We start from the raw sequence: 19,675 nt of genomic DNA, 5'->3' as shown, positions 1-19,675 counted from the left end.
TCTCACAGGGGAAGATTTTACATAAACAAGGAGGGTTCAACATCATAGAGGGCATCTGGAAAATAAATATCTTCCAACTTGATGGGCAGAGGGTCAAAAGAACTGGCCTGGCAGTTTTCTCCTTCTGTCTTTATTGCAGCATGATGAATGAATCTGTGGTTTAGTCACAACCCAACGTCCCCTAAAGTGCTGAGGAAAAGCCCATATATAAAAACCCCAAACTCTACTCCCAGCTATCAACAGGAGAGCCTGAAGTATCTGGACAATACTAATGAACAAGTTTTCTAGTGCATTAGACACACACAGCTTCTGCCATCATCAAGCACAACTGAGCTCTTACAATGAGCTACAAAAATCTTCTTGTCAGAAGAGAAAACAGTCTCCAGTGTCCAGCTGGAATCTGCTGATGTGCTGTGCTTCACAGGTATCTTTGGGAGCCACACCTGCTTTTCTCTTTGTCTCTTTCCCCAAAAAGTCTTTTTTTGCCCACCTGCCCTCTCCAGGCTGGGCTGCTCCATGCCCAAGGGCAGCTCTCCTGCCTCCTGGGAATGAATACCTCTGGCAGGTGCCTGCCTTGACATTTAAAGGGAACTAACCAGAATTATCTACAATCCTTCCAGGAGGGATGCTTAATTCTGCACAGCCCTAAGCTGTCACAGGGTTGAAAAAAATCTAAATTATAATGTCATAATTCAGGACATTTAAAGGATACATTTACCACATTCCAGCACATGTACCACATACATGGAAACTCACTCATCCTGTCCAGTGAACCAAACTTTTCCAGTGGCATGCACTGGTAGAAAAGCAGCTCATTATTACACTAAAGCAAGTATTACAAATGTAGAATGTGGCATTTACAAAATTCTCAGAAGAAGAAACATCTGAAAACTGTTTTCAGAATGTTTGATAGAAAGCCTCAAAAAGTATAATTTTTATTCCCATGAATGTCAAGGGAAAAAAATTTGTTTTAGTAACTTTAATCCTTTGGCCCTTTTCCATAAGAGCCCATTTTCCAGAAAGCTCAATTCAGGTTTTGGGAATTTTTCCTCTCTAACAACAGACTGAAATTAGTTTGAACCCAAGGGCAACTTCTTTAATATCTGTCCAACACAGATTTGACCTTCTCTCTTTGAAAAGCCTTAGAGCTTTTCTCTTCTGAACAGAATGGGAAGGTTAAACTGGATTGCATCTTCCAGTTGTCAAGGTTTATGAAAGAAATATGAAAATGAAAAGTGACTCACCTCACAATTAACAAGGAAAGAACCTGAAGCCTCAAATCAAAGCATCAGACAGCTACAATATTTAGCATTTAGAGTGCTCTTCCCACAGAATGATCCAGTGGCATTTTTCAGGTCCGTGTGGAAATTGCTACAGTATTTTAATGATATCTTTACAAAAGAATTTTAGATAGGTGATAAATTTTGTATTTTAATTAAAGAAAGCAGAAGAGTTGAGGTCAGCAGAATAATACTGATCTAATTTAAGGTAACACTGCACTCAAAGCCACCCTCACACACAGGTTGCACTGGCTTAGTGACAATATTATTTCATATTGATTTTGTCAGACTTGCAACTTTTTCACTGACATTTTTATAACCCTCCTCTGTTCAGATTGTACAGTGCACAAGGTCAGCAATCTGATTATCTGCTATTAATTCATACTGTTAAAAATAGCTCACTGAAGCTATATATCAGGTTTTCTGATACTCAGAGGTCAATACATATTATTTTGTACATCTAGTATTTCAGAGGATATTGAGATTGTTTAGGATGTATTTTCAGGTAAGTAGTGATAATAGTAAAAAATTCTGAAATCCTCAGGATCTGCATCAGAAATGGCTGTCTAGGGAAAACAACTTATTGCTAAGCAGTTTCCCATCTTTTTGGAACAGGAGGCATTTTTAAATGTCGCATTTCATCAAACATTGGAATATAATTAAAACTTCTAGCAAAGCCAGGCCATTTTTTTCCTGATGGAAGCAGTGTACTGTATGTTTCCTATGAAAACTTGCAACATGACAATGAATTAAACCTGTCTATGTGAATAACCAAGATGCAGTAATTCTAAGAAGTCACAGATCCTGCAGTAGAAATCAAGTTTTGCATTGTTTCAATTAAATATGTTTCTCACTGCACTTACAGATATCTGTGCATTTCTGAAAAGCAGATCTTGGTAGCAAGAGGTAGAAGCCACAAAGGGACATGGGACAGTTGAGTATTAGGCTGAAAGCAGCAAACTAAATAATGAGGTGTTACATCTGGTTTAGATATAACATTATGCTAAACTTCCAAGCATAATCTCTGTGACATTTCAATTTTAAAGCACAGACAAGTTTACAGTTGAGTCTCCTATCCCAGACTTGACCAAATATTAACCACTATGGCTTTGCACAATGCAGTGGATTAATAGGGGTCACGGTCTGCATATTTTTGTTAAATTTAAACTTAACATGTATTTAATATTTGTTTCTATCTTGTTCTCTGGAAACTGATATGGGGTTTTTTCTTCTGTTTTTGTTTGTTTCTTTTTTGGTGTTTTTGTTTTGTTTGTTTGGGTTGGCTGGTTGGGTTTTTTTTGTCAAGCTAAATTAAATATCCTTTGCAAGGGGAGAAAAGAAGAGGCACCAAGTAATTCAGTCATTTGTACAAAGAAGATCATAGGTGAAACATAACATTTTTAATAATTAAAAAGTCCAGAACATCAGAATATCTGAATGTCACTAATCTGTGAGTGAAACAAATCACAGTCATAAGACTAAAATAAAAAAAACCCAAAAAGCTAAAAACAAACAAACAAAACAAAACAAAAAAAAAAACCAAAGAAAAAGAAAAAAAATATCAAAAAAACCCTTGGCATTTCCAATACTATTCCAGAAAAGTTTTGTCTTTTAAAATGTAATGTTGATTCAAGAGTGAGTTTCAGCTAGAGTCATGTATCCCTTAGGAATGGATTTTGTTTCTCAGCTGAAGTAATGATTAATTTTTCTTTTTAAAACTGCGTTTATATTCCACCACACTTACACAGGCCGACATAGATGCTTGCTTCATGTTTCCTGATAAAGGATAATATACATCAAACTGGATAATATGCATCAATACACATGACATACGTATCTGGAATTGTTTTGTGGGATTCCTTCTAAAATTAACTTCTAAGAGTATCCAGAAAAAATTCTGTATTTGCAGTATTCCCAGAAAGCAGCAGCACTCCAATGACCTCAGCTTGTTTCTCTCCACCCTCTCCCTGGGCAGAGGGCATTTCCAGGCCCAGCACAAGGCAAGGCTCCAGGAGGACTCACCTAGCTCGCCCGCCGCGTTCCGACCTCCGACTGCATACAAATGTCCTTTGAGGGCACTTAGGTGGAAGAAGGTCCGTTTCTCGTTTAAAGATGCCACTTGCATCCACTTGTTGTAGCGCGGATCAAACCTGAAGACCGTGTCCACCGCCGTCTTGCCCTTGGTGTCGTAGTTGCTCTGGCCGCCCACCACGTAGAGGAAGTTGCCGATGACGGCGATGCCGTGCTGGTAGCGCGGCGCGTCCATGGGCGCCAGGGACTTCCACTCGTGGGCCTTCTCGTCGTACATGCGCAGCTCCTTGCTGACCACCAGCTGCTGCCTGAGCACCCCCCCCAGCGTCACCAGGTGCGTGCTGTCCGAGCGGATCGCCGTCCGCTCCGACTGCATCACCGGCTGCATGTACGGCATCATCTGGTAGTTGCTGGCCTCCAGCAGCAAGTTGACGCAGGTGTTGTCAGTCCTCATGAAGTCCACCGTCTGAACGTAGTTGATAAGATCCTGGGGTGTCATCAGGGGAAACCTGATGTTCTTCATGAGCTTGGCGGCGTACTCCATGCGGGGCTCCTCGTAGCGCAGCCAGCGACACGCCGCCTTGAAGAGCTCCAGCTCAGTGCAGTGCTTAAGGCTATTACTTGAAAGCACGAAGGCAAGACGTTCAAAGGGGAGTTTCACAAATTCACCAGTACTTAATAATGCAGGGAAGTTCTTCAGGATGAAATTATTAACATATTTATCTACTTCTGTGAGATTGTATGTGTTGGCAATTCGCCCAACCTCAACACAGTTTTCCAATGAAACCTATTAAGTAAACAGAAAAAGGAATCAAAACGCTTTCTTAATTTGGTGTCTAAACGATAATGTAAAATTTAATGAATACTGTAGAATCAGCAATATTTCAGCATTTTGCAGTGCTCAAGGTGATTTACACATGAGCAAATATTCAATGCAGTGTATCTATTCATGACTGCAAAGGGAGACCCCATTTATTCCTTATTTTGAAGAAAGAACTGAGACAAGTAACAAGCAGATGGCATGTATTATGTCAAATACCTTATACAATGATGAGGCATAGCAGCTATATAGCACTTCATCTTTGAAAAGTTCTGAAAACATCTTTGTAAGAAAGACATGTGGAAAATAAAGTTAGGGGACAGGTGATCACCCAAGGTTACAGAGAGCAAAACAAAAGTCTCACCAGTAGATTTTTTCTGACTATACTAAAACTGTATTGGCATAATAAAACCAAAGTGAATGGCACAGCTAACCCCTGCATGCCACATATTTCAGACAACTAATATTTACAGTGTTCAATCTCATGAATACATTCCTTCAAAACAAACAAAAATGGATCTTTAATAAATCAAGGCAGTGTTCTGACAGACTCTGTTCAAAATTAAATACACCTCCAAAATAAGACAAAGGTAGTGATTTTAGTTTATACACAATTTTTAAAAAAGAATGAACCTAGGAGGATTTCCCCTAAAAATACCCAGCTCATTAAATGCTTTAGCAGTATGGATCACACCCTAATTTAACTCGGCACTTGAGTGACTTGGTAATCATATGTTTTACACTGTAGCTGCATCTATCTTTTTATATCTTTGGCTCCTGAATTTCTAAGGTCACTTGGGATCCAAGGCACAGGAAGGAAGAAACATGCCAGGAATGGGGCAAACTTCTGGGTGGGTTTTCAGTGAACCCAGCCAGTTCCTTTCAGGAAGCTCTCTGGTACATGCGCCCAGCAAGTCAATCAAATGCTTCTTGCTGAGAATTGCAGCTTTTTTGCATTCAAACCTTATTCCAGACCAAGCTTCATTTACACATGTTCTCGTCTCTGCGCATGTCAGTCCTACTCAGTGTCAACCATTTCCACAACTTTGTGATTCTCATTACATTCCTAATGCCAGAAGAATTTAAGCTCACAAATCTCACAGTTATTTTAAAAAAGATTATAAAGATTGAGGACTGGACCTGACTGGAGCCTAAGAATTCAAAAACCTTCAAATGACTTCTGGTCATGACAGAGATTAGAAGATTTTAATACTGTATAACTCAATCTGATCATTGTCCTTTAATACCAGACAATTCAAATGTCTAAGAGTACAGGATAGGAGATTTTCTTAATTCACTAGAAACTGATCTAACTTGCCCTAGAGTTAAGATCTACAGTCATCCAAAGTCTTCATTCACGCATCTTGAAACATCTACTAATCCTCTAATCAGGTCCTATCTATAAAATGAATGTGCAGCAGACTGTCAGGAGTTCTAGTATGAAAATATTTGTGCTTTATATACATGGAAATAATTTTTGTATTACATGACAGACCACATAGATTGTATCAAAATATAATCACACCAACTAGCAACAGCCTATAAAATATTCTCTGACTGGTTTTGAGGATCAACATTGATTGCCCAGAGAAGCTGTGGCTGCTCCATTGCTAAGTGTCCAAGGCCAGGCTGGATGGGGTTCTGAGCAACCTGGTCTGGTGGAATTTCTCCCAAAATTTCTTCCAAGTTGTATTACAAAATAAAGCAATGAAAAAATCACCCCTTAACAAACAGCTGACTTGCAGTATGCCACAAATCTTAACTCTCACTATATAGTTACTGTAGTTAAAAATCACTTTGGAATACATTGTCTGGCACCAAACTAGAGAGATGCAGCACTTCCTCCACATCAAAGTAGGCAGGCAGAAATTATTGCATACGGGAAAGGCACACTTGAACTTAAAAGATCAAAGCAAAAGCTGTACAGGTTCTGTACCACTGGCACATGCCCAGGATGCAATGAAGTATTTGGAACTGTTGCTGGCTGCCACTTATCAAGAGCCCAGAGTGCACTGAGTTCTGTATTACCATAATTATGTTACACTGCAAATCCATGCAGCTGAGCATATTCCTGGACTTCTAACATTTGAAAAATTTATTGACACATTACATACTGTTAATGACTGATGAACATGACATCAGCAGCTTCCAGTCAACCCCTGATTCTTGGAAAATTTACTTTATACTGCCTTTATTAATCCACTGGGACTGTACTGCACTCAGGGGTGGGTTTTTTTTTAAATATATGATTCCAAGTACTTCCCATTATGCTTATGAAATTATCCACTATGTTTGACTCACCAACAAATTCCACCACTCACCTCAAGCATGGTGCCATATTAAATATTGTCTTAAATGCTACTCTTCTTGCAAAATTGCTGTTACCCTCTTTTCTGTACTCTAAGATGACAATCAGTGTACCAGCCTAAATTATATTGCAAAGACTTAAAAGTCATAAAAATACATATCTTAGATTCTTAAATCCTGAGCCAAAAAATAATCCTTCAACAGAAAGAAATGCTATAGCTACTTCTACTTGAATATTCAAAACTGGACAGAGTTCAGCACAATAATGTTATTTAAATAACTACTTCAGTTACCCAAACCTTAGGGTTTTTTGGTTTTTTTAGAAGTTTGACTTATGCTAGGGTTCTGTGTGGAAGTCAGTCAACCAGGAGCTCTTCAATGAAGAGAAGGAACTGCTACTCTGGAAATCCCACTGAAGTGAACAGGAGGAATGGAAATACCAGGTGAAAATATATACTCTGTACAGTGTATCCAATAACAAGTAAAAATACTCACAAGGAAAGAGTTTAAAGCCATAGACATTCAAACAGCTAAGCAGCTCCACAAGGAGTTGAGAATTGCAGTTAAATAAATCCTATTTTACATGGACTTTGACTACTGAGCAGAGCTGCTCACTCACATTACTCATTGTAATTGCTCATTACAAAACAGAAGTTGCAGAAAATACTAAAAAGCTTTTCAAAAAAGAAAGGTCAAGCACAGCACCATGTTACAACAGCCTGAAAAACCCAAAGCAAAAGCCAAAGTACTTTCTTGAGAAAGCAGTTCACTTAATTCTTTGAAATTTTGGTAGCAAACTACTTCCCAAGCTCTCATAAAAATTTAACTGACTATAAAATACTACAGAACTGGACACAGCAAAATGATTGCAAGTATGAGAGCCTTGGAGAACAGCTCAGGAAAAGCAGCACACACAAAAAAATCCAGCCCTCAAACGCAGCAGCACAAAACAATCAGGTGTCTGACTTCATTTTATGTCAATGGCTGTCAGACACTGAAGCACTTAATGCAGTGCTTCAAAGGGCCAAAGTTTAAATGAGCAAACACACCCCTGAAACCCTCAATTTTCCTATGGGCTCCCATTGACAGAAGCCCAGAAAAAACAGCACAGAAATTTGACCAGCTCAGAAAACAGAATCCATTGTACCCCTACAGTACAAAGTCAAATTTCTGGTGGCTGTCAGAGCTGGTCCCAGGGTTAAACCCCACATTCCCACAAAACTTGCTTCATCCTCAGATAACCAAGTTTTTTTGACAAGACACGACTTCCAAGTATTAAGCCCTCAATATTTGACTATTTTCTAGTAGTTGCAAAAGTGTAAATTATAGATAGAATAAAATTTTTTTGCAGGTACATCCAAGACATTAATTTTCAATGTTTGGGAATGTTTTCTTTAATTACAGTGTAACTACCCTTTCCCCATTACCCTGTAATTTTCCTAAGTGCTGTAATTCACTTGGGCAAGTTTCTCATCTTTCTCCATTTTGTACACTGCTGCTACTTTTGCAAGATCAGTGTTGTGTCTAGAACTCACTACTCTGAAAACATTTCCACGGCATTTTTACGAATTTTATTTACATTACAGCTCAGTTAGATGTGAACATGAGAGCAGTCCTAGTCTATTGCACAGCTATAATTATTGAAAACCAAGAGTAACAGTAAAACTGAAAACATCTTGGGAAGTATTCCACTGTTTTCTCTGAGAGTTTGTCTGGTTGCAGAGCAAAGATAATCAGAGCAATGGGATACTTGACAGGAAGGGTGTAAATGCAGAGCAAATAAAAAAAAACACTTTCAAGTCAGCTACACCAGATATTGTTCTTTGAAGGTCTCGTTATTTTTGTTACATAAATTAAGCTGTTACCTTAAGCTTTGGTTTTTCTTTGTAAATATTTCCAATACTCTCTTATGAAGTACACAATTACATTATGCCTTACATAAACTGACTTCTATAATCTCTTTAATAATGGACTCCCCTGACAATTCAAAGACAATTAAGCATTTGTCTGGGAATGGTTACCTCAGCTCTCAAGCCAGCTAACGTCAGTAGAAATAAGCTCAATACTTGCTCAGAATATTCATTTAAATTATAGAAATGCTCCTTCAAAAAGAAGCTCATTTGCTCAACAACTCTTGTTTCAACAAAATTAGAAGTAAGGTCATTCAAAAATTCTTTCTATAAGGCTGCTAAGAACCTAACTAGGCTAACAGAACAACTTCAGTTTTGTACTTCCTCTCCAGCTATACCATGAATGAGATTATGTTCCCTCAGACATCAGTCTAAATGAAAGTATTCCCCAAAAAAACCCAATAAAATTAAGAGAATTAACAAAGTCTTCCTCATTCTTTGAAAATGAAATGCAGTATCAAACAAGATATTTCTTATTTGAACAAAAACAGTGACTGAGTCAACATCACAAGTGAACATACTTTCAGAGAATGAGCATTTTAAACAATAACACGATTCAATATGAAAAAGGTTCTTTCCTTAAATAAGCAAAATAAACAAGGAGCTGCCCTACCCAGAAAGGGGAAAGGCCACCACAGTGTCCCCAGGGTTCAGCTCCCATCAGAAGGAGTCCTTTTCAAATACCTGATTCAAAACACTACCAAGACCTTTTCCCAGGCTGGTATTTATAGTAATGTCAAACCTGGAGAGGGATCATTTTGGAGGTAAAAAAAACCACTGAGCAAGATAAAATAGGTGGGGTAGGATTGAAGAGCATAAGCTTAATGAAACATTATCACAACATTATCAGACAGGTCAGTTATAAAATGTCTCCAAATGAAAAGCAAAATGGCATTATCAAGCCTGAATATCTCTAACACATCATAGCAAACAAATTGCTGTTATTACCAGCTTAGAGTCCTCTGGTTTGCATAAATCCTGGTACGTATGTTCAGTCAGGGAGGTCACATTTCTAAGCCTCTACTCTGCAGAGCAACAGGAATACCTGCTTCTTTATTTCTCATTACAGAATCGAAAAGCTGATTTCCAAATAATTCTGTAATTTGTGTGGAATACACCTGCTAAAGTCAGAGTTCTAGTGAGATATATAAGCATTTAACATCAACACTAGAAAACCTCCAGTGAACATTAAAAATAACTGCAGAGTGTCTCTCCAGGCAGAACTGCTCTTGCACCACTGCTGTTCTACAGCCCCACAGAGCAGGAGCTCCTCACTGCTGGCAGGGGAGGAGGGATCCTCTGAGGGATCCTCTCTAGGTATTGCTGTTATCCTTGTTAGAGTCAGAAAACAGGTAACTGCACCCCATTGAGATGGAGGGGCTGTAAATACAGGAATAAAGTGACTGTAACTGAAGCACACCTAATGAATGCAGCAAGCAGGTAATGCCAGAGTGAGTGCAGTCATGCAGGGAGACCCTGAAACATCTCAAATCAGACATGAAGGGAAGAATTTCAATGTGGTGAAACATTTGTATCAAACTCATGCTTGAATGCAATATTCAGAAGAAAACCAAGTTTTTCAAGGAAACTATAAAGCAAATTTGTTCTCTGTAATCTAAGCTGTGAATAATGGCAAGTTTTAGACATAACTTTGATTATTACATAAGTCAGTGTCATTATAGAAGAAAAAACAAAACTGCGTGCCAAGGCCTTAAACACTGTAAATAGGAAACAAATAGTCTTACCCCAGAGATAAGAAATACTTTACAGAAGTCCAAAACAGGTAAAATCTGCAAAAAACTGGCAGCTTCCAGAGTGTCCTGAAGGTTGTCCATGTTAAGGGAAAGTTTTGCAGTATAGATGAAATCAATGATCTTCTTTAGGCCTATTTTGTTCACACCATGAAGCTTAATGCACATTAAATCTTGTTCCTTCATTCCTCCTGAAACAGACATGCAGGTAAATGTAAATGATCATTTCAATGGGGTTGAAATTATTTCATAAATTTAGAGATAATTAAAATATAATTTTAAAATTTAATTTAAAAATCCCATATGCAATAGTAGAGATAGATGTTTAGTCCACAGTGTTGTTTGCAGTCCTGGACTGATTCACAAAAAAAAAAAAAATCAGTGAACTCAGCACTGAACTTGTGTCTGAGTGTCTGAATTAGAGCAATTTGGAGCAGCAATTTGGAGATAGCAGTACATGGCTTTAATAAAAACACCACCTGTGAACATGGCCTTGAAGTAATCACTTGCAGAAGCCATCATTGCTCTGTGCACAGGGAACACCTCATCACCATCTCCAGGAACGAGCGTCACGTCACAGAGCAAACCTTCCACTCGCAGCTGGTCAAAGCCCTGCAGGAAGAGCACAATGCAAAGCAGCCCTTGGATTTGGGAGGAGAGCAGCAATCTCTTATTTCCCTTATGTAAATATTTATTTAATTTCATGTACATGTGCAGCGTAGGTCCAAAAAAGTGACAAAGAAATAATTTGTCATCTTAAAACCATTATCTGTAATATATTCAATGATTAGTATTCATTGAAGACGAGCAGAATAATCATTATTTTCCAGATACAGCTGATGAATGCCAAGTACACCAGGCCATGGAAAGTAGTTTTATTCAAATAATTAAGTTATTTCCAGGAAGGAGTTTATTTTGTAAGCTTTCACAATAGCAGTTTTTTCAGGTAGGGACTGCTATCTTTTTTGGACCTATCCCTTCTGGTCACATATGCCTTCTAGATTTAATTCTGTTCCACAGCAATTTAAGGGGTTTGCAGCCTAACAGGCTGCAAAAGTCTGTGACCTGAAAGGAAAGTAGTTACCAGTTCTATGATTATCAAATTTGTTACCAAAGCTGACATGCTAAAAACTCCAAAATAAGCTCCCATTATACATCTGGTCTCTGAATTACTTATAACATCTAACTGTAATAAAAAATAAAATCATCTACAGTGGCATCCTAGAGCAAGATTTCTTCCAAAGATGTGCCTGGTTGTGTATACTGGAGGATGGATGAAATACTCTCTTCATTCACTGTGGAACAGAAACTCAAACATAAACCATTTTCCTATTATTTTCTAGTATTTTTCTAATACTAGCAAGAATGTAAATATTGTCAGTATAGATGTCCTACCACACAGTAGTGCCATAGTCAGACCCAGCACAGGGCATTACACCAAACCTGGCAGGGCTCTGCCATGTAAGGGACATGCCTAATGTAATTAAATAATGGTATTTAATTGAGCTTCTTTGATACAGCTCTCATGTCAGAGTTGAAATGTTGTTACCTCTAAGAACTTGAGAGTGAACTGGGACATGACTCCAGGAAAAGGCCAGGTTTTTTTAAGCTGCTGCTGAAGGTTGAGCCTCTGTCTCAGAGGAAAGCAAGTCCCAAGCCATGCTTGCTTGTGGGCATTGACGGCACAAGAATATGAGAGTTTTTGAGGCTTTACAGGAATTACTAGACTAATAAAATCTATTGAGTGGACACATTGTTTAGAGCAGCCAAAAATCTCAGTACAGCTCAATAGAGGATGAGAATATTTAATTACCTGTAACACCACAGAACTGTGAGTATTGCTGGTGAAAAATCTGGTGGTTCCTGTCTTCGAAGACTGCAGGTGGGCAGAGACGCCCATATCGCTGCTGCCAAGAGACACTTTCATATGAGGATCCTCCTCTTCCACCAGGGATCTACGGGAATGGGAACAGAGAAACCTCAAGACCAAAGTCATTTTCATTCAGTGATCTTTTGTTTTAAACCCACAGTCTTCTGGGATGAAATGTAACAGCACAGGGGCTACAGGAAAAAAAAATCAGCAGGCAACAGAATCAGTCCTTAGTGGTTCCCTTCAGCTAATTCAAGAAAGTGAAGGGTTAACAGTCTCTAAAAAGGCATAACTGCTTTTTTGATTGTAAGTTTTTCCTTTTTCTTCCATCCCCAGCTCCCTGATTTAGACAACTGAACACTGTTACTTCTACAATCCAGTATTGTAGGATGTTTATAGAGGTTTCATCTGGTTCCCAAAATTAAGCATCTTAGCTTTTCCTTGCCAAACTGGTGAAACATTGAAACTCTAAGTGTAATATTTAAAAAAAGTATTTTCATTCTTATAGCTTGCATTGCCTCATCCATGCATGACTATTCATAATAGAAAATATACATCATGGAGTTTCAGGCTGCAGTTGCAGTTTTTAACCTGCTTTTAGAAACACACAATTAGAACTCCTTCAGAATATGATATCCAGTATTCTGCTACTGTCCAGGCAAACACTTCATAATTTTAATTTAAGATGTGATTCCAAGCAATTACTGTCCAAATCTAGACAGGACAAGCTAATTTTAGGTAGAGTTGTTAAAGAATTACTGCAGTATTATTAGCCTACTATTTTAATCTTCAGATATAAATTAGGTTACATCTGAGAGCCTAACTAGGCTAACCTGTAACTATTATACAATGTTAATAAAATTCTTCCACAGAAATATTAACACCAACTAGTTTCTGTAACTTCTGTGATTTAATGTTCTACCTATGAGCCTGTATAGAGGTCTAATGAATATGTACACAATTTTAATTAGCAAACATAAGCTATAAATCCACAGAAGAGGGCATCTCCATTTTTAATCAAGTATTTCCATATCTCAAAAAAGATTTATAGCTGTTTGACAGAATTGATGCAAATTTCAGATACAGAAAGTTTTCCAAATTTTAAACATGCAGGTTAAAACATTGGCCTTCAAACCAGTTTCAGAAATTACTTTAAGTAACAAGAATGTGCTTAAATCCCCCTCCTTTTCCCCAGTTTTGATTATGATCACTATGTAAAGACAAATTTGGAATTTGTGGAAGAAAAATAATTTTCATAATTTCCTTTTTAAAAGAAAAAAACATTTACCCCCACCTTCTTTGGGTACAAAGACCACATAGAGCACTTTCTGAAACTCACATATTATCCTCATAGCATTGATGTGCCTTGTTCAAAGCCATGAGTACAAAAGGTCAGCTACAAAAACATATTCAAAACAAATTCACCATTCAACAGCGTACATGGGTTTGAAACATGGGTGAGATTTTATGCACACAGACATAACATTGTAGGAACAAGGGTACATCTGAGCAGCTGTGACTTCTAATGTACTCAGCTGAATAAACTAATGTGGATCAACTGCAGCATGCAAGATTTGTGCTATTTTTGAAACACAATTATCTCTATTTTATAAAACAAATCCAGAGTCATTTAAACAAAGTTTACAGGGTATACCTTAAAAAAGGGCTCTCCAGACTATCTCTGCATCCAACAAACACAATATGCAACAGAGCAGCAAGCAGTTGCTGGCTCACAACCCAAAATATCTTTGTTCACTCAGTTCTACGGTGTTTTGGGTTTGGTGAGTTCTATTTATTTCAGTTTTCATACAATTGCATGGAGGCGAGAGTCTTACATAATTTCAAAGGACATCCACTCTCTAAATTTGTACATGTCTTCCTGAGAAGAAATACAAAATAATGTGGGGAGACTTGCAAGCGTGGGCGTGAAGAACAACAGATTCAACAAGCATGAATCTGACTCTTTGCTCTTGAAGCATCTTCCCAAAATGTCAGATCAGATAGATGTTACATGAAGGAGTATTTAAAATACTTTCTCTGAACTCAGAAGAAAACAGAAAATGAACACATCGTTTAAAATCATTCTGAAAAGAAACAGACAAGTAAACCAACTTCCTTGGCTGTTTGGAGTGGGCTTTTTACCATGTTTGCCACATCACTGCTTGACTTCCTGACAGACAGCATAATTCATAAGTTTTACAAATGAAGGCAAAGACCTTGAGCATGATTCATTTATTCCAAGGACAGCTGGGATAATGGAAGCATTTTTCTGAACATGACACACAACTTCCCATAGCTCTGTTCTCTACAGGTTATCTTCCATAGAACACAATGACACAATGCCTTGTTAAAACTGCACAGTCAACAGAGAGGATATAATAAATATTAAAATACTTTCAATACCTAAAAGTAGACATTTGACATGCCTGGTGTGGCTATAAGCAGTTCTCTATCTGATTTTCAATATATAATGAGCAGTTCTCTATCACACACACAAGCTCAGCTGCTCACCACCTGAAGCTCTTCTGCAGAAAAGATTTTCACTATTTCTCTTCCACATTTTCTGTTATGTATGGACAGAAACTTGCACATGTGAATGAAGCATTAAAAACTGCAAACTCCACACTAGAAAAATTCACCAGAGTATAACTTTACAATTCTAGTCCCAAACATTAACTTGGCTGATTCCATGTGAATAAAGACAAGTAGTTTATATTAATCCTGTATGGGGTTTGGCTTATATCTAAACAACTATGACCAAAAAAAATTGTGATGTGGGTTTTTTGTTTCTTTGTGGGGCCTTGAGGATTTTTGTTTGATTTGTTGCTTTTAAATACACCGCCACAGTTCAACAGTTCTGGAGGGCTGAGCACCCTCTCCTTTCTGCAGGAAGTGACATTCAGGAGCTGGGTTTGGCAGAAGTTCCAAAGCAAGTCAGCAATAACAGCTGGCAGTAAGGCACTGGTCCCCTGAATTCCAGCCCTGTGACATTCACCAAGAGGGAAAGATCACTCGCAGAGTGACCACAAATTCTGCCTTTGTCATTGGCTTGGCAGCAGCTCAGCATTTATCTCCACACACCACCAAGAACCTGGCTTTGGAAGACAAAGTGAAACTACAACAGTGCTTAAGCTCTGTGTAAACCGCAATACACAAAAAGCAAAACCTGATTATTCCATCACATACCCGGCAACAAAATCTTGAAGTATTCAGAATGTAGCTTCTGTGCAGGGGCTGTAACATTAAGATTCAGAAATAACTCTGCCATTCACACCCAGAACAGATGGGAAATGAGCTGAATGTCCAACTGACTTCCCAACAAAACCCCAGTAAGTACATCTGTCCTGTTTGGACACTTACCAAAGGCATTATTTACATTTATTAACATAGGTCTACTAAGCACTATCATTAACTCAACAGTAATGAAGGTAAATGTATTGATTTTTTTTTTTTTTACTTTAAGTACAGTATATCACAATTAAGCATACTACCAAAGGAGAAAGTTAATTCACTTTCTAATTAATTCTATTGTTCTGATCAATAGAAATCATTAAACAAGAAGTACAGCAGTACTATTTTTAACCAGTTTTAAAAAGTTAGGAAACAAAAGAAATTAAAACTACAGCAGCATGTAGTGAGAATTCACAAGCTGCTCTAAATGTGGATGTTAAAATCACCTTCAACACACACACTTGGTCTGGAGAGGGTTGAACATTACAGTAGTTAGCCAAGAGAACGTTGGAGTTGAATGTGAAATGAATATTAACACTGCAAGAGGAAGGCACAGGAGCTGCCTGACTTTCTGCAACCTCTGGGAAGCAGTGGCTTGCAGCTCAGAGAAAGGTGCCAGAGGTTAATTAGTTGCTATCACAAAGTAGGTTGAATCAGAATTTTCTTTCTAACCACATGTTGATTCTTTCAAGTACAGCACAGTTTTTTCCTAGAGGCTACAACCAAATGTGCTTTTCTCATGACTCCAAGTTAATCCTCCAAGTACTTCCAACAGATATTTTTGGAGTGATGAAATACAGAGTGTTCATTATATGGATATTAACATGCTTTAACTTTCCAGCAAATACTGACAGATTTCACTGGCTGGAGTTACAATATGACTCACAGAGGCAAATTGCATTCTAAACCACTTAGCAAGTATTAACCTGTTAAAACAGTTCAGAGGCATCCAGGTGATGATAAGCAAAGATCCTTGAAAATTGTGATAGATTTTATTCTCAAATAGAATATTCAAATCATGCAGTTGCCATTTTGTAAAGCTTAGTGGCACAAATGAAATAAACCAATATTCTGTTATGATGTTTTCTTCAGAAGTAGTTGAGTTTATTCTGATGCAACAGGAACAAGGCAACTAAGAATATTATTAAGGATTTTTTCATTTTCATTTCCATCAGTAATCCATTCATCTATTTCTCAGACTATTGTAGAAACTCTTTGAAAACAAAGTAAGGAGATCAGCCTACAGCTACAGATATTTTAGAGTGCATGTTCTCCAATTTATTTAAAACCCAGTCTTACATAACTCAGTAAAAGCTTTGCCAAAGCCAGATCTGCCAGAGAGTGAGTTCTTAATTTGGTGAAGCTCAATAACTCATTTTTGAAAGGACTATAACCTTATTTTCTCTGTCAAATTACTGTTCAATGAACCATGGCCACAAGTGTTCTGGTCACTGGTAAAATGGCTTCTGCTGCAATCACCCCTGGTATGTGCCAGGACTCTGGTATTTATCAGGTAACAAGGACAGAGATTTCAATTTTATATTAGGTTATTCTTATTGCAGGACAAATCTTTATCATTTTATGACCTATCCAAAAAATCCCCCCGGTACATCCCAGGGCTATCCTATGCATGCACCTATGCACGTCATTTGCTAATGAACCTAATCATTAAAAGGCCAGTAAAATACAATAATTTTTTACTTTGTATGCATAATCTGCTAAAGAGTATTTAAGTAGGCTTAGTCTCCAAAAAAACCAAAAATTATTGTCTATGTTGCTGTCCTCCCATTATGAACAGGTGTTCCAACTTCCTGAGTAATGAATTTAGGAATTCAACAAAGTACCTGGCCACCTTGGAGCCCAGTAAGCAGAACTGATAGGGCAGCATTGTATTAAAGAAAATCTTATCAGATTTTTTAAGAAATTCAAATATTAACATAATGTAGATGAAAAATTTATGCAATCGTGGTATTTCACATTTCCATTCCATATCTTCTACTCATACTATTTCAAGAAATCCTTTATTCAGGCAAAGAAGTTACTTTTATACTTGTCCCCCCCAAAATAACATCTCTTCATTTTACTACTACTTTTTATCAAGAATTTCTAATTCAGCAACCCAGTAAAACTAACCAGCTTTTATCAACTGCTAATGTTTACTCATTACAAAAAAGTTTCTATTGGAAATGCAAGTTCACCTTTTAAAACACAGATGACTCCAGCTAGGAGAGAAAAGGAAGAGAAAAGGTCATTTTTGTGCCAATGGGTTGACATAGCAAGTTAACTCCTCTCCACAGCCCAAGGAGCAGGTTCAAACTCCAGTTCTGGCTTTGGGGCACACAGGAGCTGCCACTGCTGCTGCTCAAGAGCCAAATGGAGCATGAACACAAGAACAGCACTGGAAGGCAGGACCTAAATTGCTTTGCATGGATCACCTCTGTGACACACACAGTGCATTAGGAGAGGGAATCATGCCTTTTTTTCCTTTATCACTTTCACCAGCTGTCCTACACTACTGGCTTCAGATGTCACTTTTTACTGGACTGTTTAAAGACCAAATTTTTATTAGATGAACTTGAGGCTGCCACTGAAACTAAAAACACCTTGTATTTGTCAGGCTACTGACTTTCTTTAAAATGCTATTTAATTAGGTTCACTTGAAAGGGGCCACCACAACCAGAAGTTCTGCCTCAAGTGAATTATCAATGCACTGTAACTACTGTTAATGCAATCTCCTAAAACAGTAATGGCAGCTAGTGCCAAATACTGCTCACTTTGGACAATGCTCTGATGTTTATATTTTAATATTTCACTTTTTACACCTTATCTTTTTCATACATTAGATGGGCAGCAGTAACAGCTGAACATTTAAAAATACTTGCTTAGTAACTTCATACTGAGCTCTTTTAAATCTCCACTCCAGGAGGAAGTCACAAAGTAAAACTTACTGTTTCTTAAATTAAAAAGCAAATAGATGTCCCATTTTCCACCTTTCCTCTAAAGTGAGGGTGCTCTGTAAAAGAGAACATAAAAACAGGCTCTATACAATAGACCAAAGCAGTGAGAAGTGGGTTTTTACTTTGACAAAGCTCTGGCCAAGGGAAGCAGGAGATGAAGATACAGCACCTGCAAACCCCCCAAATCCAGCAGAAAGGAAGAAGGTCATTTGTGGGCACACCCTGATGGGCAGAGGCAGGCAGTGCTCCAGCTTCACCTGCTGCTCTGACACTCTCACAGCACAGGATGCTCACTGCAGTGACCAGCTGAAGAAGGTGAAGGCAAAGTCAGTACAGGAGCAGCAGAGCCTGAGCTGCTCTGCCAGCACCATCAGCAGAGGCAGCAAGGGCAACAACAACCACGACCTCACCTGAGGGACAGGGACAATGACATGTGCTTAACCACAGTCAGGCTCCAGGTGAAGCTATTTCTAGAAGAAAAGTTTTGGAGATTAGTACTTAAATGTCAAGCCTTAACCTTTCCTTCCTTTTTTCCCCCCCCCCTTTTTTTTTTCCTAGTACAGTCAAGTCTCTTAGGACTTCAACACACAATCACCATATTGTGTCCAAGCACACAAGCCCACATCAACAGAAATGATGAGAGCTACTACAAACACTCAGGTGATTGAAGACAGTCTCACTGCTCCCAGCACCAGTGGATCTCAATGGCAAGTTGGAGAACACAGAAACAAAAATACTCCCAACATAACTTAAACCTTTCGTATCACTTTCTAGTAAGGCCACACTGTGACCAAAGCCAGCAGAAGACCAGTTGCCACAAACACAGCAAAGAGGACTGAGCAACATCAACTGTTTAGGTATGACTTCCCAAGAATATGCACACAGAAAATATTCTCTTCAAAACTCCTTCTTAAACAACTAAACAATCACAGGTCTCAAGCTGTTAGCAGCATAATTACAGCCCGCTGGTTAATTCAAATTTGTTTTCCACAGAAACAAAGCAATATTTGGCTCAGTCACTGCTATAAAGCTTTTGTTCCTAACAGCATTTAATCTCTCTGGGAGCCTTAGCATCACATCCACATTTATCTGTTTGACAAAGGGTTTGCATTCATTGAGCCATTCGTAGCTTAAATCTGCACACTTGCATTGTTTAATGATGCTAAATTAGAAACAGTTCACTAATGACTTTTTGCCATAGTTGGAGTTTGTCTGTTGATTCCTCCTATTAGAAACAGAAAAAGCAAGGAAATACACATTTTTTGACTTTTCAACATAAGGAGAAATATTTTATTCCCTTAATGTTGAAAAAGGTAAAATAGGAGAGTCAGAGGTTTCACAGTTCAGGCTGGACTAACACTGCATGTATTTTCTGCTCTTTTTAATTGGTCTTAAGTACCCAAGAGTTAAATAAGAATTTTGACCAGGCAGCTGAATACTTCCTGTGTATTACAAAACACAAAAACCATTCTGCACGCCCCAGCAGATGACAGTTGTACCTCATGTGTCCTCAGTTTC

At 38.2% G+C, this 19,675-nt stretch overlaps 1 protein-coding gene across 4 annotated transcripts in view; it reads right to left on the bottom strand.

Moving 5' to 3' along the window:
- The window catches only part of KLHL13 (kelch like family member 13), an 80,666-nt gene that overhangs the window by 11,906 nt on the left and 49,085 nt on the right, over nt 1-19,675 (bottom strand). For all 4 annotated transcript variants that reach the window (XM_036401890.2, XM_036401891.2, XM_036401888.2 and 1 more), the window contains 4 exons: nt 11,913-12,054; nt 10,579-10,711; nt 10,094-10,290; nt 3,303-4,098 (listed from right to left, as the gene is read on the bottom strand). In XM_036401890.2, coding sequence (XP_036257783.1) covers nt 3,303-4,098; nt 10,094-10,290; nt 10,579-10,711; nt 11,913-12,054 — 1,268 coding nt within the window. The remainder of the gene's footprint in view (nt 1-3,302; nt 4,099-10,093; nt 10,291-10,578; nt 10,712-11,912; nt 12,055-19,675) is intronic.

This window comes from Molothrus ater, chromosome 14 (genome assembly GCF_012460135.2).
Source record: "Molothrus ater isolate BHLD 08-10-18 breed brown headed cowbird chromosome 14, BPBGC_Mater_1.1, whole genome shotgun sequence".
In the NCBI taxonomy this organism is placed as follows: Eukaryota; Metazoa; Chordata; class Aves; order Passeriformes; family Icteridae; genus Molothrus; species Molothrus ater.
Note: the sequence above shows the minus strand (reverse complement) of the source record. Positions and strands in the feature narration are given on the sequence as shown.